The sequence below is a fragment of the Aegilops tauschii genome, chromosome 4 (genome assembly GCF_002575655.3).
Source record: "Aegilops tauschii subsp. strangulata cultivar AL8/78 chromosome 4, Aet v6.0, whole genome shotgun sequence".
Taxonomy (NCBI): Eukaryota; Viridiplantae; Streptophyta; class Magnoliopsida; order Poales; family Poaceae; genus Aegilops; species Aegilops tauschii.
In genome coordinates, this window is record NC_053038.3 from 381,015,319 (window position 1) to 381,035,766 (window position 20,448).

General features: G+C 46.9%; 2 protein-coding genes across 3 annotated transcripts; one reads left to right on the top strand and one right to left on the bottom strand.

Annotated features, from left to right (window-relative positions):
• The first annotated feature begins 205 nt into the window (after positions 1 to 205).
• Positions 206 to 3,279, top strand: LOC109743650 (solute carrier family 40 member 3, chloroplastic). Its single transcript, XM_020302743.4, has 12 exons — positions 206 to 452; positions 528 to 741; positions 851 to 911; positions 1,004 to 1,128; positions 1,202 to 1,291; positions 1,381 to 1,560; positions 1,664 to 1,738; positions 1,842 to 1,943; positions 2,043 to 2,145; positions 2,235 to 2,381; positions 2,476 to 2,696; positions 2,788 to 3,279. The coding sequence occupies exons 1-12, from the start codon at positions 325 to 327 to the stop codon at positions 3,067 to 3,069; spliced, it is 1,728 nt and encodes a 575-aa protein (XP_020158332.1). The 5' UTR covers positions 206 to 324; the 3' UTR covers positions 3,070 to 3,279.
• A 920-nt stretch (positions 3,280 to 4,199) lies between these two features.
• Positions 4,200 to 6,236, bottom strand: LOC109743644 (uncharacterized). 2 transcript variants are annotated; one of them, XR_012182273.1, is made up of 4 exons: positions 6,005 to 6,236; positions 5,381 to 5,528; positions 5,148 to 5,252; positions 4,200 to 4,479 (listed from the first exon to the last, which is right to left on the bottom strand). XR_012182273.1 is itself a non-coding variant. In XM_020302737.4 (3 exons), exons 1-3 carry the CDS (start codon positions 6,057 to 6,059, stop codon positions 4,404 to 4,406), a joined length of 279 nt encoding a protein of 92 aa, XP_020158326.1. In that variant the 5' UTR covers positions 6,060 to 6,236; the 3' UTR covers positions 4,200 to 4,403. The 2 variants fall into 2 exon arrangements, 1 of the variants encoding a protein (XP_020158326.1); XM_020302737.4 differs by lacking the exon at positions 5,148 to 5,252.
• Between the last annotated feature and the right edge of the window lie 14,212 nt (positions 6,237 to 20,448).

Genomic DNA, 20,448 nt, shown 5'->3' on the forward strand with positions numbered 1-20,448 from the left:
TCCTCCATTGCTGAAAGGAGGACATCACCAACCAGACGGACAAGCAACCTTCGACGACCGACCGATGATGAGCTGGCGGTCAGCACCCAAGCAAGTTTTTTTTAAGCAAGTGTATCAGCGAAGAGCAGAACGGGGGATTAGCAGCCAGATATATATCTCTACGGGCCGCAGAAAAGCTTGGCCCGGACAGACGATATCGTGAGGCCCAAAAGCCTTGCGCAGGCATATCCCCACGGCCCGAACAGCCACCTTATCCGTTTCATTCAACTCCCGCGCGCGCCGCGCGCCGGCGCCTGCCGTGGACGACGACGACGCTGGGCGGCCATGCCTGCCTCCATCTCCGTGCCCACGATTCTCTCGCCTTCCTCATCCTCCTCCTCCACTTCGCGCCGCAAACCGGCAGTAGCAGCCTTCGCTTGGAGCCCGGGCTGCCGAGTCACGCCGCCGCGGAGGTACGCCCTGCTTCGAATACAGTAGAGGCAATAGAGGCGTTCGTCCAGTCCTGCTGACTGTGGCAAGTTTCGCAGTTTGAGGCCAAATAGCCGATTCGCCGGAAGCTGCCACACCGGTGCGAGCTCCGGTACCAGCCTGGCAGAGTACAGCGGCGAGGGTGCCTCCGCCGTACAATACCAAGATGGCGGCCCTCCCTTCGTGAATCTGTCCTCGTCCAATATCCCACGAACCGAGCTGACCTTACTCAAGGATGAGTCCGCGCCATCCTGTCTCCTCACCGCTGTGCCGGTGATCGCCGCCACTCTTCCATCAAAACTCTTCTCATTTCTTCCTCTTCACAGAGCTCACCATTTGCAGATTGGTGTACGATAATCTTGAATTCTTTATGAAATGACAGGCTCCGCAGAAAGGAAACGGCGCAGAGGAATCAACCCCTGCTTACCCAGCCGCCATGAAAGGTAACAATATACTGGTAGTACTCATAATGTGGATTACCACAAGCAAGCAACGATTCTGGAGCACCTTATATATGCCTACTTGCCGGCGACAGCTCTGTACGGGGCCTGCCTCGCCGGGAACGCGACGGAGCACCTCTGGAATTTCACCTGGCCTGCCGCAGTCGCCACGCTGCATCAGAGCCTCCTTCCGGTCGCGCTTCTTGGATTCTTCACGAAGGTGCCTGATCTGATCAAGCTCCCCTGCTCACATTAGTTCCTGACTCAAGTGCCTGATCGAATTCGATGCGCAGCTGGTGGTGTTCGTCACAGGTCCATTGGTCGGGAACCTCGTGAGCTCGCTCCCTCTGATTCCCACGTATCGCTCTCTGACTGTAATTCAGGTGATTCTCTGAAGAATTTTTAGTGCTCATGCTTCTCTGTTGCCAAAATTCTTTGCTTTCTTGTCACCCGCGTGTCCTCAACGTGTCAGAGCGCAGCACATTTGGTGTCCGCGGCAGTGATCACGCATGCCTTCACCTTCCCAAGGGCATCCACCGCGGCGGAGCTTCTCCTGCGGCCGTGGTTCGCCGTGCTGGTGGCGTCCACGGCCGTCGACAGTCTCTCCCGTGTGTCTCTTGGCATCATCGCCGAGCGTGATTTCGTCGTGCAGGTGAGCCCGTATGATTGGGGGGGGGCACTAGCTCGCGCATCAAAACCTTACGAGTTTGGGGAAATTTTTCTCATGTGGAGACCGTTTGAATGTGTGACTGAAGCTCGCAGGGGAAGGCAGGCGGATCGCGCTCGCGCAGGCGAATGCTACGCTCAGCAGAGTCGATCTGATCTGCGAGGTCAGATATCTGCATCCGCTTCATCTCTGCATTCCACATTGTGTAACCAGTGGTAAATGGTTTTGTTTTGAGTGAGGGGTCCGTGTATGGCTTTCATGTGCAGACGGCGGGCGCGTCAGTCTTTGCATTCCTGCTCTCTAAGAACGACCCGCTGACCTGCATCAAGCTCTCCTGCCTCATATCGCTCTCTGCTCTGCCTGTTCATGTATGATACTAGCTGCACTACTTTGATTTCTAATCGTCTCAACCAATAAACTTTTCACTGTTAAGTTCGTGAAAATTTCTTAAATATTTTCTTTTGTAGATTTTCCTGGGAGGCGCGATGAACCGACTCGCCGACGGCGTCTTCAATCACTCTGAACATAGAAGCCTACATGCTCCTTCTACTTTTGACGTCCGGAGGATAGGTGAGACAGTGACATACAGCTAGCAGCCTAGATAGAACTGTACATGGAGTTCATTCATCGTGATTCTAGCACCGTTTCATGTCTGACAGTGGTTGATGCCGTGGCCACCATCAGACGCGGGTGGCGCGAGTACATCAGCCAGCCGGTCCTCCCGGCGAGCCTCGCCTACGTGCTCGTCTGCTTCAACGTCGCCCTCGCCCCCGGCGCTCTGATGACCACGTTCCTGATCCATCACGGTGCGTGCATACGCGCCACTGCACGGCAAGGTTTTTGGCGCTCCAGATATCACTGAGCTCACGCTGCTGCTGTCTGTTCGTGCGTTGTTGGCAGGCGCGAGCCCGTTGGTCCTCGGCGCGTTCGGCGGCTCGTCGGCGCTGATGGGGATCCTCGCCACGTTCATGACGCCGAGCCTTGTCAAGGAGCTCGGCATCCTCAAGGCGGGAGCGGCTGGGTTGCTCGGTCAGAGCGCGCTCCTCGGGGCGGCCGTCCTGGTCTACCTCACCGGATCCATCTCACGGCAAGCCGCCCTCTTCGCATTCCTCGGTCTGATCGTAAGTCTTTCCGCCGCCGCGAGAACTGCGACCTATTCTCTGATCGAATTTTTGGTGGACTAACGGGGCTTGGGCGCTCGCGCGCATGCAGGTGGTGTCGAGGCTGGGGCACATGGCGTACAGCGTGATCGGGCTGCAGGTGGTGCAGACCGGGAGCCCAATGGGGAAGGCGAAGCTGATCGGCGCCACCGAGATCGCCGTCGCCAGCCTCGCAGAGCTCGGGATGATGGCGGTGGTGGTGGCCGCCAAGGACGTCTCGCGTTTTGGTGCCGTCGCCGTGCTCTCGGCGGCCGCTGTCGCCGCGGCCGCCTGGCTTTACTGTGCCTGGTTGGCAAACTCCGCTCAGCACATGAAAACGCTCTTTCCATCGTGATCATGTGCGAGCGACAAGCAGTGAAGCGTTTTTCATTTCGCAGTTACGCACAAAAACTGAAAACACAAGGCGTCGGCACTTCCCACAAAATGAATCTTTGGAAGTTCGGCTGACACAAATTTTGCACAGTTGAAGAGATAATGACTATTTCCATGAATGTTAATAACACAAATTTTGCTACGAATCTTATAAAATTGAATGTTACTCTTATCTTTACTGTGTTTTTATCTAGCAGGTTTCCAGATGCTATAACAACAAGACAAACAATATGGACCCTCTTAGCTGGTGAACATTTGTTGGTAGGGGTCGGCAATGCGAACGTTTAGATGCCAGTTTTAGTAGCATGGCGGGTGACAGTTTGTTAAGAATAACATGCCGGTTTCTTCAGAGAAAGACATTTTTTTCTTTCTAAAATTGTCACTGTTTGATCTCGCGGCCAGGAAAATGTTTTCGCTTGCCACCCCCTTCCCAGCTGATGTTCGCCAGATAACATTACCGAACAATATACATCGATCATCAGGGAACAGGATCACATTCTCTACATCTTTATGAAATCTATTTGGGTGAAAATGAGTGAAAATTGACAAAACTAACCCTTTTCTAAAAGCGATGATCCTGCTGCGAACTTAGCAATTTCAAGAACGAAACAGTGATTCGAGGATCAAACCTACTGACTGTTGACTCACAGCTCCAAGGTCCTTAGTTGACCCCAAATTGTCATTTTGTTTGCCATATCACCAGGTTTTTCACAAAACCAAGATGCCTGTTGCTGATCTAGACGTTTAGCGCTGGAATGGGTCACATTGAGCAACAGCTATATTTGATTAAAGTTTCAGACTAGGGTCATTTTTTGGCTAAACATTCAAAAAGAATAAGGAAAACACTGAACAACCAAGTGCATCCGGAAAGTAGAGTGTATTGCATATATTCAACAGAAACACAAGGCAACTTTCTGGCATTATGTTTTTACAGTGACGGTTGAACGAAACTGGCGACCTATCTGTTTTTTAGCCCAAAGCTTGAAAATGTATTTTCGTGGATGATTCAGTAGTTAATTACGTATTTGAGGTTAAACTGAACACTTTGGCCAGCTAAACCAGTTATTGGAAGATAATGCTATCAGGCACAACTTGCAAGCCAAAAAAAGTACTACATGGATTCCTTGAGATCATACCGGGTTATGCATCCGGACAAACCCAAATGTTCACAAAAGGTCTATAGGAATTCAGCATCAATCAAGCAAGATAACCAGTAAGCAACTGCCAAATTCCAGAAGCAGCAGTGTACGTACAGGCATGGAGAACCATGACTTTCAATTTATCCATGCATAAAGATTATTTGTTCTTCTCCTTGCTCTCTTGCTCATCCATGTAAGCCTTCTTCATATCTTCCAGTATTGCGTCATTGGTGCTGCCAACATACAAAAGCGCGTGGTGAATTACAATGAATGAGGTGTCTGTCATGCCAATGTTAGTATGCAACATGCCACTTCAAGGATAGAGAAAAAAAAAGGTAATGGTTAACCACCTTCCAATCAGGTGGAACCAAATACCATGGCTCAGCCCATAACAGATTTCGGTAATGATTGTCACTTAGAAAGGAGTACTCCTTAGAAAGAGACGCAATGTGGTCAGAATTAATAGCATAAATGCACTTCTCAAGATTCAGGCAAATGCACTGATCATCAAACATGTTTCAGCACTAGGTTCCTCAAATGGAAAGTTCACCATTTGATGACAAGTACATCATATTGTTTGATCTTGTCCAACGGTTTTACACTGTGTTGAGGCGCCGTTCTCAAGAACCAGCAAAATTTCTTGGCAGGGTCAGAACTTCAGACTATAAATCAAAACCTACAGTGAACTTGGCTCTATAATATTCCAAATGACCTGGTGCTACTGTCAAAGATAATTTTGTCAAAAACAGCAACAGCTGTCAAGACAGCTTTTAAACCCAACTTGATGACCAGAACTACGCCATATGAAGGACTTGATATAAAAGGAGACGTACTTTTGTCGGTAACAGAAAAATCTAGTGTCTACATGGTATATGAGCTGTTAGAATCATGAGAAACTCACAGGCATGAACATTGTCTCGTTGTCTGTACAATATATAGATATCTTTAACATTATTCTCCTGCTGAATGATGAACAAAAGCCAGCTTATTATCTTCTGTGATTAATCTACAAGCACAATGTTTCTATTTATTCTTAAGGAGCAATATTGGGGTCTTCAAAACAAGAATCAAGATATAACTTGCAAGATTTGTCCAGAAACAGAAGTTTATAACAGACATATAATGGTCACTTACAATTGATGAAGACAGTTATTCAACTCTTTGGCTTGCTTGCGGCATGTCCAAACCACAGAGAAAGTTCTTCCTCGAGCACATTCGGCATATTTTGAACACAGCACATCACATTCCTTGAGGGCCTTTTGTTTCATTTTGCTGCGCAAAGCTGAAAAGTGAAACAAAATGGGCAAAATTAGCCCTTTCAGAACGAGAACCTTCAAATGATGTACTTTAAAACATGCCCAGAATTTCTCATTCCGGGGAACCACTAGCTGATTCTACCAGAACAGGGTTCCCAAATTTCATACTAAATACATAAATAACATGAGCTAGTAACATCAATTCAGCTTTCTGCAGAACACTTCAACCAGCCAACTACCACTGCCACTACGCATAACAACGCCTCCCTTAAACAAGATTGATAGCCAGAGCCTCCCTGGTTCGGTGAAACTGCAACCAGCCAACTACCGCGACCGCCGCCATTACGCACTATTCCGCTCAGATTGCGTAGCGATTTCAAGAGGAAACGCCAGCGGAGTTCACGCACTTCCCGATTTCACATCTGCTGGAGAACCAGGACGAGCTCTGCATTTCTCAATATTCCGAATCGCGAAGAACTAGAAGCGTGGGCGTTAGACTCACCTTCCTCGACCTTCTTCTTGACGTGATTCTCCCTGGCCTCCTGCAGGTACCCCATGAGGCTGCCAGGTACTGCGGTGCCTGATCGTGGAGAGGGGCGGTGAGAGAGATCTAGGAGAAGTTGGAGTTAAACCCTAACGCCCTTGGAAGGGGAGGCGGCCATTGACAGGAAGGTTTCCTATCGGATTTTCCCTTTCTTTGGTCGCCGAAGGGAGAACGTGGAAGAGATTCGGCGCAAGGGCTTTTGGGCTGTTGGGGTAGGTTCCGCAAAGCCCAACTAGATCGGGCCCGTCCACTTACTGTTTTTCATTGTTTTTTTAGGGAAGGCCTACTGTTTTTCATTGTTCAAAAAGAACTTGCTGTTTCTTCTCCTGAGGGCAATTTGCTGGTTTTCATGGTACGTAAGGGTATGTACAATGGTTGATAAGGCTGTCTTATCTTATGTCAAGATAAAACGATAAAAAATGATGTACAATGGATTATACTTAGGCTTATCAACTATATATCCCTAAGTATGTGGTGAGAATACTATTTGTTGTAGGGTGGAACCCTAAGTGAAGATCTTTCACGAATTGGAGGGGGAATCCCCAAGAACAAGATGAAAATAAGAGGAACACTCAAGAACAAGTCCAATCACACATCCACTAGACCAACAAACACACAAGATCTGCAAGGTGCATGAACAATCAAAGGAAAACAAGATACATGGTAGAGTTCATCCCAAATCCTATGAAGGAGATGAGGGCTTGATGATCTAGGTAGATCCTTCCCTCAAGGGGGGCTTGAATCCCTAGGGATCTTCTCCAATGGAGGTCTTGTACTCCAATGGAGTCTTCTCTCTCAAGAGGAATCCCACAAGGGGAGGTACATGAGCTAAGCTCTATGATTTGTGTCTATTCTTAGCTATCCTCTAAATGCGCTAGGTGGGAGGTACTTATAGTCTAGGGACGAAATAGAGGGAGAGGGGATACAAAGGTCCAAAATGACCCTCAAAACGCACACACACTCAGATGGGTCCGGGCACCCGGGGCAAAGGGGTCCGGGCACCCGGACCGGACAGAGGCACGCGCACAGGCGGGGCCGGGCACCCGAGGCTGCAAGGGTCGGGCACCCGGACTGGGCCGAGGGCCGGCTGGAGAGGGGCCGGGCACCCGGGGTGCAAAGCTCGGGCACCCGGGGCGGGGGAGGCAGCAGCTCCAGCGCAGGGGCCGGGCACCCGGGGCGGCGGCTGCAGCGCCCAGCAGCAGGGCCGGGCACCCGGGGAGTCCAGGGAGGGGCCGGCCGACTGCTAGGGGACCGGGCACCCGGGGATGTCCACGTCCGGGCACCCGGAGTGTCCAGGGGCCTCCGGTCCTCTCGCTCTTCTCGCTTCTCTCCTTCTCCTTCTTCTTGTGTGTCCGGGTCTTCGTCCTCGCCTCCACACGGTCATCTCCTCGGTACCTGAGAGTGCAATATATCTCCGTTTGAGGTAGGACCCGGTTCACCTGTGAAATCAAATGGAGTTCGAAGAGGAAGGAGTTAACCTCGGTTTCGGTGGCACGTGTGTGTGCACTTGTCATCGGTCTTCTCCGTCCTTGCGGTGGTGGTGTGACGTCCATGGTGATGGTCGAGGGATGCTCCGCATCATCTCCCCCCCCCTTGGGAGAGATCCGTCCACGGATCGTGATCTTCATCACCATGGTAACGAGATGGCATCGTCGTGTAGAAGTGGGCAACCACCAAGCACTTGTCATGTGGAAGCTCGAAATGGTCACTCTCCAATGTCGCACCGTCTTGTAATTCCTTCAAAAGGAGCAAAGATAACAAGCACTTGGAAAAATAAATGTGGTTGGCATTAAAGCAAAACCAAGCATTCAAGAGGTGTTTTACCCAACAAGTGTTGTCATCAAGCATAGCATATGATGTGACAAGGGGGTGTGGCATGGCATGTAAGCACATAAATGGAGCACATGGAAAAGCATCATGGAAACAAGCATGCATAGGTGAGGTAAAGGTGCTAATATGTTGGACAAGTAGACAAGCATCTACCTCAATGTCATAGCAAGCATGCATAAGACTCTCAATGAATGGTCTATGGTAGGCATAAGAGTCATTCACAACACCAAAGAAGATGATATGTCTAAACACAAGCAAGTGCAAGACAATCCAAGCATAATGTGCATAGGTTGTGGTGAAGATAGTGTGGCACTCAACACAAATGATATAGCAATTGTTCAACGTGTGTGAGGCAAGCAAGTGAAGCAAGTGACAAGCAATGGTACATGGCATATGTGAAGTAATGACATTGTTGCAACCAAACATATGATAGGGGCAAGTAATCCAAGAATTGGATGCAACATGAGAAAGCATAGCAATCGAGTCGTGCAAACTAGTGGAGAGAAGATGCAACACACTAGAGGAAGTCATGGGAATCATGTCATGTGAGAACATAATAGATATAGGTAATGCACATGACATATTGCGAGCACGAACACAAAGCAAGATCATAGTATCATCGTAGGCATGGGGCACATAGCAAACATGGCAATAACAAGCAATATCTCCACCAAGGTTGCAAATAGATATACAAGTAGTAGAATCAATCATCATGTGTAATGCAAAGCATGGGTCACAAATGCATGGCAAAGGCATAGGAATGAGTATATCATGCAAAGTGAACATGGCAAGATGGGCATATAATATGTAATGGACGATAACCCATAACCATGTGAGAGCCATGTAGAAGAAATGCGCGAAGTCTTTGCGCGAAGAGAGCGATGGGAAAGGCAATCCATGTGATCCCAAGTCATCGTTGCTCTCTAGAGCTCGTTTTGTCAACTCATGGGATTGTGAGGTTGACAAGTATTCATGGGTACCTACACAAAAGAGACACAAACCAAAGAAAGTGTGTGCGTGGTAAATATACACATCATCCATCATGATGTGTATGTGCATGTGTGAGGTAGCACAAGATAAGCATCGCTCAAAGAAATTGGAAACATGGTATATGAACATGTCATCCATCATGAAAGAATAGTTGTTATGAATAACACGATGAGGACACAAATTGAGAATGCAAGTATATGGCACAACAATATCATTATGATTCATGGGGAGCATATTGTGCACATAATTATTGGGATCATGCAAAGTATGGAATGCATCAAAATCTCCTAATATGCATGAGGAAACTATATGGGTCTCCTCATGAGCAATAGTGGAAACATCATATGGAGAATATGAACTACATCCAGAACAATGCATATCGGAAGCTAGGTGGTCATGGCATGGCATATAAGATAAATGGTGCAAAGGGAGCATATCCATATCATCACAAGAAAAACAAATGCCAACAACCATGGGCTTGTCATCTATGCCATATGTGCAAATTGGGTTTATGTTGATGGCATATGCATAGTCACTACGATGAGATTGCAAATATTAACTATTGTTGATCTCATGCATAGCATATGACAAGTCAAGCGGATTGTCAAACATGATGTGACCAAGAGAATTATCACAAGAAATCCTATGTAACATGGCATCACAACTAATAGACTCCACATGGCAATCATCAAACTCATCATAAATGGGTAAATCATCGCATGGGGAAATCACACTAGCATGAAGCATGACAATAGGTGGATCAACATCATGCAAGCAATCAATGTCAAGAATGTCCACTAGTGGGACTAGAGCATCACCTTCACCTATGTTACCTTATTCATTCCACTTTAGTGGTGTAGGTGAGGTGCCAAAGACCAAATGGTGGTCACCTTCATTTTGATGGAACCATGTGGGGGGTGCATCATATTCCACCATAACCATAGTCTTGTCCATAGGAAGGACGAAGTCGTCGCGGATCGGTGCGTCATCATATATGGGACCTATCACCAAATGAGAAGACACAATAGAGGTAGAGGGTAAGTTGTTAGAAATTGAAATGGCCTCACGTGCCCTATCAACTTCCTCGCTCTCTCTATGTGGTGGTGGCTCACTCACTCCCTCAAGGTAGGTGCACTCAATGTCACATATGGTGGAGTCACTCAAATCACTCAAGTGGTGGTGGTAACTCTCCTCACATGGGAATTGTGGCAGCACATCATATATGGGGCTAGTGGTGAAGTCACTCTCACTCTCAATATGGTGGCAAAAGTCACTCAAGTCATCATACGTCGCCGTGGTTGAAGGGAAAATCCCATGCTCAACCATCTCGTCGTCGTCGCCATGGATGAAGGCCGAAGATGGCACATCATCGCTCTCCTCCAAGACCGAAGGGAAAATCCCATGCTCGACCATCTCGTGGAGCTTGGTCGTCGCGAAGTGAGCTTGGGGTGGAGAAACCCGGGCCTTCATGAGTTCTTGTTCCGCCTTGAGAGCACCAATGTAGTTGTCGTCGAGGGACTTGTAGTTCTCGAGGAAGATAGCCTTGGAAATGTCGTTGTTCAATCCCATCATGAAGTGGAACTTCATCGAAATGGGGTCGTCCATGCCGGCTCATCGCAAGGCAATCTTCATCTCCTTGAAGTACTTGTCGATGGACTTGGATCCTTGGATGGTGTTCTCCAATTGGCGTAGAAGATGTTCCGTGTAGGTTGGAGGCACGAACTCTCGCCGCAAAGCTCTCTTCGTCTTGGGCCAACTCATGTCGTAGCCCTCCGAAGGTGTGTGAAGCCACCATGTGGACGCGTAGTCGTGGAAGTTCCTTGTGGCGCACTTCACATGATCTTCGGGAGGAACTTGATGTAGCGTGAGGTAGTCGTCCATTAAGCGCTCCCACTCGAGATACTCCTCGGGTTCTTGAGTCCCATAGAAAGGAATCGCGTGGTCGATGTCGAGGTCGTAGAAGCTCGTGGAAGTCGCGGACTTGAGCTTGGGGAGCTTCTCTTGAGCGTAGTCTTGAGGTACTTGTGGGCGAAGATGCCGTATGTCCGTAGGCGAAGATGCCTTGAAGTCACTTGGCGAAGATGCCAAGAGAGATGGTGAAGTCGTTGAGTGGTTGTTGGTGTTGAGCTCTTGACCTTCACGTTCTTGGTGGAGATGGTGTCGATGCCGATGTGATCTTGTCGTAGATGGTAGCTCGGAAGCATGAGCTCTTGAGCGTCTTCTCGAAGATGAGGAAGATCGCTTGTAGGACTTGATGAGGGCTTTGATCTCCTCCATTTGAGCATGCATCTTGGCGTCGTTGGAGTTGCTCGTGGCATCGAACTCGTCGTTGTTGTTGTAGACCGAAGGTGAAATGCCTTGCCTATCCATCACAAGACTCGAGTAGAGGTGAGTAGGAAATGAGATAAACAATACCAAGTTACCTTTTCCCAAAGTTGAGGATGTATCCCGTTTCACTCAATGTGAGATGAGAGAATAGTGGAATTGGTACCGGACTTGTTCACTCACACCTATCAAGTAAAGCTTATGGAGGAGCTCGGTGAGGATAGTGGCACAAAAATTTGATGCAAATGTTAGCAAGAGTCAATAATGTTGGAAAAGATTCACAAATGCACAAGTGAAACAAGTAGACCAATAGCAATATGTGGCACACGGAAACACACACACGGATAGATAAATGGGGTCGTGCAACCAAGGAATGAGCACAAAATGTGGAATCCACGGAAAACGCTCGTGTTGCACAACTCAAGAGAGACGCTAGCATGATTGCTCAATAGGCGGATATGACACTTCTGCACAACCTATAGGATGCAAAAATGTATGAGCCTTCTATCTCAAGTATGCTATGTGTATGATGTTCCCGGTGTTCTTCTCAAGATGATCCAAGATGATCAATATGGTAGTATGGTATGCAATGTGGCGATGCTATGGCTCTTGCTTACAAGCTCTTTGCTCTCTTTTCCTTTTTGCTTAAAAGCTTATTCTCTTTTTTTTTTATATGGCCACTATGCGACATGCACAAACCAAGATAGCAATTTTGTATATGCGGGGACAATCTTGTGACACAAGTGATGATATGATGATACCAATATGATACCAATATGATATGGTATGTATGCAATGGAAGGTACGGATCACTAATGTGCACAAGTAACGTTGCCGGCAATACTCAAAGGCTAGTCTCGATAGGCAAGTGACGCAAAATGGGCTAAGGGGTTAACAATGTAAAGGCAAGAATGTACAATGATGGGATACCACGATACCAAGATGATATAGAGGTTACCGTTCTTGCTTACGGTTAGGGTGTCAAAATGGTGAAGTGGTCGATGTCGAAGACGACCTCGTGGCGATGATGAGTGGCGGTGTTCTTGATGTAGATACCAAGATGATGTAGACCTGTCCCTAAGTAGCCGAAACACCTTAGGAAACGGTAAAAACCGCAAACTCAAAATCTCCAAAGGCAAATGTCAAATGGTGGTAGCGGAATGCGTTGGTGGTTCCGGAGCTAGCAACGCGGAAGTGGTGGTGGTGGTTGATGACTAAGCGACCGTCCCTAAGTAGCCGAAACACCTTATGAGACTCAAGTCACCACTCAAGCAACCACAAATGCTATATGGACCAAAAATGGGTTAGGTTGCGGATGATAAGGTGGATGGCCTAGACAAAGATGCCAAAATGCCAAATTTTTGATGGAGTCAAATGATGTTGGAACCTATCTAGATTGATGGGGGATGTCAATAGCCAGTCAACGAGCTAAAGAACGCAAAAAACGGACTCCGGAGGTGAAAGTTATGGCCGAAATGGTGAATGTTGGTGGGCTGATTCGGGGGGGGGGGTGCGGGTGCCCGGGGTTTGTGGGTGCGGGCACCCGGGGTGGTCAGCGAGGTTGGGCTGAAGAAGAGGCCCGGGGGTCCGGGTGCCCGGGGGCAAGAGGTGCGGGCACCCGGGGTGCGGGTGCCCGGGGGCTCGGTGTGCAGGCACCCGGGGTGGTCAACGGAGATGCGCGGGGGGTCCGGGTGCCCGGGGTTTGAGGTCTGGGTGCCTGGGGGTGACGGATTTGGGCGGAAATTCGTGGGAAAGTGGAAGAAATTGGTGGATTTCATGGAGGGAAAGGTGGGGATGGATGGGGAATGCCAGATCCACTTGAAACCAAGCAAATCCATGGATCAGATCCAACAAAACCTCATCAAACCAACAAATCACAAAAAAAATTGGGGCTATTTTTGGTGGGGAATTTTCGAATTTAGGACGAAATCACACAAAACAAGGCTAGAAAACGGTGGGGGAGACCCCAAATTCGTGATAAACGTGGCTCATGATACCAAGATGTTGTAGGGTGGAACCCTAAGTGAAGATCTTTCATGAATTGTAGGGGGAATCCCCAAGAACAAGATGACCACAAGAGAGAAAACAAGAGGAACACTCAAGAACAAGTCCAACACACATCCACTAGACCAACAAACACACAAGATCCACAAGGTACATGAACAATCAAAGGGAAACAAGATACATGGTAGAGTTCATCCCAAATCCTATGAAGGAGATGATGGCTTGATGCTCTAGGTAGATCCTTCCCTCAAGGGGGGCTTGAATCCCTAGGGATCTTCTCCAATGAAGGTCTTGTACTCCAATGGAGTCTTCTCTCTCAAGAGGAATCCCACAAGGGGAGGTACATGAGCTAAGCTCTATGATTTGTGTCTATTCTTAGCTATCCTCTAAATGAGCTAGGTGGGAGGTACTTGTAGTCTAGGGACGAAATAGAGGGAGATGGGATACAAAGGTCCAAAATGACCCTCAAAAAGCACACACACTCGGATGGGTCCGGGCACCCGGGGCAAAGGGGTCCGGGCACCCGGACCGGACAGAGGCGCGCGCACAGGCGGGGCCGGGCACCCGGGGCTGCAAAGGGCCGGGCACCCGGACTGGGCCGAGGGCCGGCTGGAGAGGGGCCGGGCACCCGGGGTGCCAAGCCCGGGCACCGGGGGGGGGGGGGGGGGGGGGAGGCAGCAGCTCCAGCGCAGGGGCCGGGCATCCGGGGCCAGCTGGCCGGGCACCCGGGGCGGTGGCTGAAGCGCCCAACAGCAGGGCCGGGCACCCGGGGCGTCTAGGGAGGGGCCCGACCGACTGCTAGGGGACCGGGCACCCGGGGATGTCCACGTCCGGGCACTCGGAGTGTCCAGGGGCCTCCGGTCCTCTCGCTCTTCTCTCTTCTCTCCTTCTCCTTCTTCTTGTGTGTCCGGGTCTTCGTCCTCGCCTCCACACGGTCATATCCTCGGTACCTAAGAGTGCAATATATCTCCGTTTGAGGTAGGACCTGGTTCACCTGTGAAATCAAATGGAGTTCGAAGAGGAAGGAGTTAACCTCGGTTTCGGTGGCACGTGTGTGTGCACTTGTCATCGGTCTTCTCCGTCCTTGCGGTGGTAGTGTGACGTCTATGGTGATGGTCGAGGGATGCTCCGCATCACTATTGCTAAGAGATTAATTAAGAGAAGGCAAAACTTTTCTTAGGGTCCATCTAAGTATTTATACTATGTAGCACTCCTAAGATGTACATGCACTACGAAAGTGCTAGGGCAGTTTCAACCGCCAAAGCTATATATCATTCGTATTGATACCTACTACAGCTTGCCTTTGGTGTCCGCTCGTTTGGGCTGGCCAAGAAAGCAGGTCCTCGCTCAGGTCGCACACTCCGATCGTTGCTCGGGTTGTTGACTGTTTTCATTTCTTCTTTGGTTTATTATTATTATTATTTTCTTATAAATTCTCCATGCTTTTATGGATTTCAATGGTTTTCTTTGTTTTTCATTGAGTTTTTTCGTTCCTTTTTCCTTTTCACAGTTTTCTTTATGATTTTCATTATTTTTATTTGTTTTATTTTTTGTGGATTTTTATACACATTATCCCTTTCTGTGTTTTGGCTGCCATTATCGTACAATTTCCTATAGTTTTCTTTGACTTGGGGGGGAGGGGGTGTTCTTCGGTTTCCTTTGATTACTTCTTTGTTTTATTTGGTTTTTCTATTTTCCATTCTTATTATCTATCAACACATGACTATATTTTTCATACACATTGTATATTTTTTGTATACAACAGGAATAATTTTTTATGCACGTTCAACATTTTCAAAATACATGATTACCATTTTTTAAATAATTTTTTTGATGCCTACATTTTCTCATACACATTATACATTTTACGTATACATCAATAACATATTTTGTATGTATGTTTATCATTTCTTAAATACATGATTTAACATTTTTTTCAATTACATGCTATTAAATTTTTTTTGAATTCATATTAACACCTTTAAAATATAGGTTGAAACATCTGAATAATAGGAAACATTTTTAACTAGGTGAACATATTTTTAGATTGTATAATCATTTTTCAGAAAATGCCATGAACATATTTTTTGAAAAGTGTGAATAAATTTTGAAATTTGATGTAAATTTTTAATGGCACAAACCTTTTTTGAATTATGCAAATACTTTTTACATTGTATATTTTTAAAATAAAATCCATGAGCATTTTTTTGAAAGCATGAACATTTTTATTATATAATTTTTGGAAGGCCATATTTTTAAAAAAATCATGGTTTTTTCTAACACTGCATAAACATGTTAAATATAAATTTATATTTAGCTTACTTCGGAATATAAAAAAGTATAAACAGAAAAAAGGAAAATTGAAAGAAAGCGAACGAAGTAGCTACATTTCTTGGGCCGGCCCATTTACCACAGTGCTGTATGCGAGCTGGAGTTACAAAACGAACGGTAGAAAGAAAGAGAATCGTGTTTTTTTTTGCGGAAAAGAGAATCGTGTTGAAGATTGAGTTTGTTTGATTTGATTCCCTAAGGACCTGGTTCTGATTTCCTTGTTTTCATGGAATGTTTGGTATTGTTGGAAGTCTTTTAGTTCTGTTTAGGGCACATCTAGGTATGCTCTAAGTATTGCACATCTAAGTGACACAAACAAACGTAAAAAGAAAAAGGGAAATTCCAACAGGAATCTCCGCTTATGTCATATGACTTAGATGTGCAATACTTATGGCACATCTAGATGTGCTTTAGCAAAACTGTGCACAGGTAAATCATGATTTTTTTTCAAAAGGAAGCCAAGGCTTCCTCCGCTCGTACCCAGCCGCCAGCCGCACTAGGATTCCTTCTGACTCCCGCCGGCGTCGGCGCCGGCACCGTTCTATCTAGTCTACTGTGGTCTTAGGGCCATGGAGGCGTGGTGGATCTCGGCTCTTGCTGGCGCGAGAGCTTCATTTTTTATGCTTTTTTTAGCTTTCTTATGATTTGTGTTCTACTCAGAGAGATGAGGCGGCGGCGGCTCTCCGAAGATGGAATAAGGTTCTCCTCGTCTAGCCCCGTTTCGGTGGTGCTTCTAGCGTCATCGGAGGGCGTGTGAAGGTTTGTCTCTGGCTGATCTCTCGGGATTCAATCGGCGTTTGTCTTCGGTGGATTCACATGGATCCGGCCTTTGTCTGTCTGTGTTGGTGTGTCTACATGTTGGATCCTAACTATACTAGAAGAACGCCCGTGCGTTGCAACGGGGCCACATTAACTTCATTGGCGACCTTTTTTACTATCAAATCCTCACACACACTCTCTCCCTCCCTCTTCCTCACTCTCTCTCCCCCTCACCCTCTCCCTCTTTCTCTCTCTAACACACACATATCCATCTTATTGGGTACGGGACCATAATCCATCTATTTCACACACACACGCTAGTGCATAACAATATGGATTATGTGTATTATATTTTCCATCACAACTGAGGGAATTAATTTCATGTAAATCGGCCAGCCACAACTCCAAGAATACGCGAGGAGGTGGCCCTGGTCGGCGTCGGCGCCGTCCGGCATGGGCCACGGGTCCGCTTCCAAGTGTGTCTGTGCGCCGGCCACCCACGTTGGGTCCTTCAAGTGCCGCTTCCACCGCACCAACTCCCAGGGCCACGCCCAGGGAAGCTTCCCTTCTTCGCCCCCTTCACCGTCCGTAGCCAACGCGGTGCCGCGGCACCCGGCCTCGCCGTCCTCGTCCTCCGGCACCGTCACGACACAGTAACGCAGCCCAAGCATCGGCCTCGAGAATCAAGAACGCTCGACAACGGAGAGGGAAGGGGAGATCATATACATGTCATAAGAAAGGGAGTTTATTACTGCTCCCTCGATGTATTGTTTCCTTTGTTTGGAGATTGATTACCATCCGTGAGTCAAGGTAAGGTTAATGTGATTGAGCGATTTTTTTGAAAATCAATTATTTGTTTTCTAATTAATGTGATTGAGTGATTTAAGGTAAGGTTAATTAATTTAGATTTGATCTTTAGAGATTGTTCGTGATTGATTCTACATTACTAAATAACTTGCGCCAGTATAGAAAGTTCTGATCTGTTCAGATTTCTTTCGTTGTGTGAGAGGGTGACGTGAAAATAAACCGATGAAGTGGGGGAGGGGACGAAAAAAATCTACGAAAAAAAACCAGCGAAGGTTGGAGGAGGTACCAAAAAAACCATGAGAGGTGGGACGAAAAAAAACCTGGAAGCGAGACTACCAACTGCTCCATTAGGAGTAGAGATAAGCTTCTCTTCAACGGCGACGGTTGTTGTTCTGGTGCGCTGGTCCTATAGGACCTTACCACGACGACTTTCCGACTGTCTACTACAACAAATTTTGCCTGATTCCAGGGACGGAGGAGCAATGACAGTCGCATGCCTTCGACTCTCTTCAGTGCTTGTGGTCGTCGCTAGGTGGTCTACCAATCTGAATGTAATTTTTATTATTTTTCGTATTTGTTGTACTATAAAGATTGATGATGAATAGATTGAAAGTTTTCTCGCAAAAAAAGCATAAAAATGTCACTATTTGATAATTTGTATGGACGTGGAGTTTCTACACCCGGGCACAAATGCTCCTGGTGTGAACAATGACATAAAAAAAGATTTTAAAAAAAAATTTTGAATTTTTTTGTGGCATATTGTAAGAAATGTTTGTTGTGCATGTAAAATTTTATCACGAAATCACATTGGTGGAAGACATGTGCTCTGAAAAGGTTACTTTCAAACGTATTTTGGAGTCCTGATTTTGTCTTTTTTTTGCCACGAGTTCCACCAATGTGATGTCGTGATAAAATTTTAAATGCACAACAAACATTTATTAAAAGGGTTTGACAATGTCACATCAATCTCACATCTAACATGATGTCATGTGTTTCTAAATCTCGTTTCAATTCCTGGCTTCATGGTCATTTTTTCCATGTCTTTTTTTAGGGGTAAAAACCACTTTATTCATCATATTTCACATGATGTGGGACACGTCTTTGGTCATGGGACAGACCAAACCAAACGTGACGACCAGGACCTCTAGAAAGAGAAAATTTAGCTAGACTATGTGCTTCATAATTTACAGCACGACTCTCGAAACTAAAAATACACTGAAACTCTGAAGCTTTTAGGTTTATCTCGCTTAAGATTGCTCCATATCGCCCTTGCGATCGCGTGTTGATGCCCTGGACCACCTGTTTGCAATCTGAGACAACCACAAAATTCCTGACATGCAAATCTTCTGCTAGGGAAAGTGCTTCGCGGCAAGCTACTGCTTCCAGGGTGGTTGGATCAAAACTTCCTTCAATTACTAAGGCCAAACTACCCATGTAGTTGCCCGCTCCGTCCCTGCACATAGCAGCTGCAGATCCTCCTCGTGATCGCACCCCGGCGTCGACATGGATTTTGCAGAAACCCGGCGGTGGTCTTTTAGGTTTCTTTTGACGTACAACTGGAGCTTGAGTGTTTGGAATGGCTCGACGTTGTGAATTACCAACAATCCCTAGTTCATCAACGAACCTCTGAACAAAAAGATGTGTTGCTTGAGGGCTCTGGAAGATCCCTTCGTGGATTGTGTTTCGTCGAGCATACCATATCGAGCATAGAGTTACAACCATCTTGACAAATTTCTCGTGGGGGAGCACCTCCATCAGAGTAAATAACCATTGCTTGGCATGTGGTTCTATTGTGGATGTGATTTTATGTGTGATACCCTCTTCTGACAAAGCCCAGACGCTTCGCGATGATGAACACTCCAGCAGCGAATGACGCCATGAGTCTTGGTTTCCACACAGTCCACATCGGTCAGAATCTGCCATGTGTCTGTGAGCACGGACATCATTTGTAGGCAGAGACTGTTTAGCTAATCTCCACATAAACATATGAATCTTGCCAGGGACTTTCGTCTTCCATAACGACTTCCACGCACCCTGCTCCGCAATGGAACTAGATGACCCTGCATTGCTCTCGAGCAAAGCCTCTCTTCTCTGTCTCGTGGCCACAAGCATGTTATAAGCTGATTTGACTGAGAAAATACCATGTTTATCAAAATGCCATGCCCAAAAATCTGGTATATTCCGTGTGCACAACGGAATGCCCATTATCACCTGAACGTCCATTGGCATGAACGTTGCAACAATGCGTTGCTTATTCCATGAAGCCGTTGTGTGATCAATTAATTCAGAGACCAAAGTTGGCCTATCGTGTGAGAAACACCAGTACGGACGGAGCATTTCATCTCGTGGTAGCCAGTTTTGTTTCCATATTTGTGTCCGCTCCCCATTGCCAATTCTTCTTATCAGACCTTGTTTCAGAACATCTCTCCCTTCGATAATTGCTCTCCACACTTGGCTCGGGTGGCTAGCCAAAGTCGCCTCAAGGAAATTAGACGACGGGTAGTATATGCTCTTTAGCAGACGGGCGCTTAATGTCTCTGGGTTCTGCAGAATCCTCGATGCCTGTCTGGCTAACATCGCCAAGTTGAATAACTCAAAATCTTTAAAGCCAAGACCACCTAAACCCTTCGGCTGAGTCATAGCTTTCCAGGACACCCAATGTGGTTTCCGTTTTTCTTCTTTGCTTCCCCACCAAAACTTCCTTATTGACATGTTTAGGTGTTCACATAAACCCCTTGGCAGCTTAAAACATGACATTGAAAAACTGGCACTGCTTGAGCAACCGATTTCACTAGCACTTCCTTGCCCGCAGATGACAAGGTGCTCTCTATCCACCCTTGAACCTTGCTCCACAAACGGTCCTTTAGGTATTTAAAAGCCCCATTCTTGGAGTTACCAATGTCAGACGGCATTCCCAGGTACTTCTCATTTAGGGTTTCATTTGGCACATGCAATATATCCTTGATTTCTTGTCTCACAGAGTCTAGTACCCCCTTGCTGAAAAAAACTGAGGATTTTGAGTCGTTGATACGTTGCCCAGTGGCCTGACAGTAAGTATCAAGAACATGGTACACCTCATTATCTCCCACACCGTTTGCCTTGAAGAACAGCAGGCTGTCATCAGCAAATAGAAGGTGGTTTACTGGTGGCGGCGTAGGCGCTACCTGTAGCCCACCCAAATTGGATGACTCAATCTTGGATTTTAAAAGGCATGACAGGCCCTCTGCTGCTAACAAGAACAGGTATGGAAATATCGGGTCCCCTTGTCTGATCCCTCTTGAAGGTTTAAAGCTACTAAGCTTCTTGCCATTGAACAAAACTGCAAACTCAACAGTTGTTACCATGCCCATAACTAT

Bases quoted from the DNA above. Each gene is read 5' to 3' on its own strand.
- LOC109743644 (XM_020302737.4), bottom strand. From the start codon at position 6,059: ATGGGGTACCTGCAGGAGGCCAGGGAGAATCACGTCAAGAAGAAGGTC. The intron at 5,529-6,004 runs GTGAGTCTAACG...TTCACTTTTCAG, and splicing joins CAAGAAGAAGGTCGAGGAAG to CTTTGCGCAGCAAAATGAAA. The intron at 4,480-5,380 runs GTAAGTGACCAT...GTATGTTGGCAG, and splicing joins AATAACTGTCTTCATCAATT to CACCAATGACGCAATACTGG.
- LOC109743650 (XM_020302743.4), top strand. From the start codon at position 325: ATGCCTGCCTCCATCTCCGTGCCCACGATTCTCTCGCCTTCCTCATCC. The intron at 912-1,003 runs GTAACAATATAC...TGCCGGCGACAG, and splicing joins TTACCCAGCCGCCATGAAAG to CTCTGTACGGGGCCTGCCTC. The intron at 1,944-2,042 runs GTATGATACTAG...TTTCTTTTGTAG, and splicing joins TCTCTGCTCTGCCTGTTCAT to ATTTTCCTGGGAGGCGCGAT.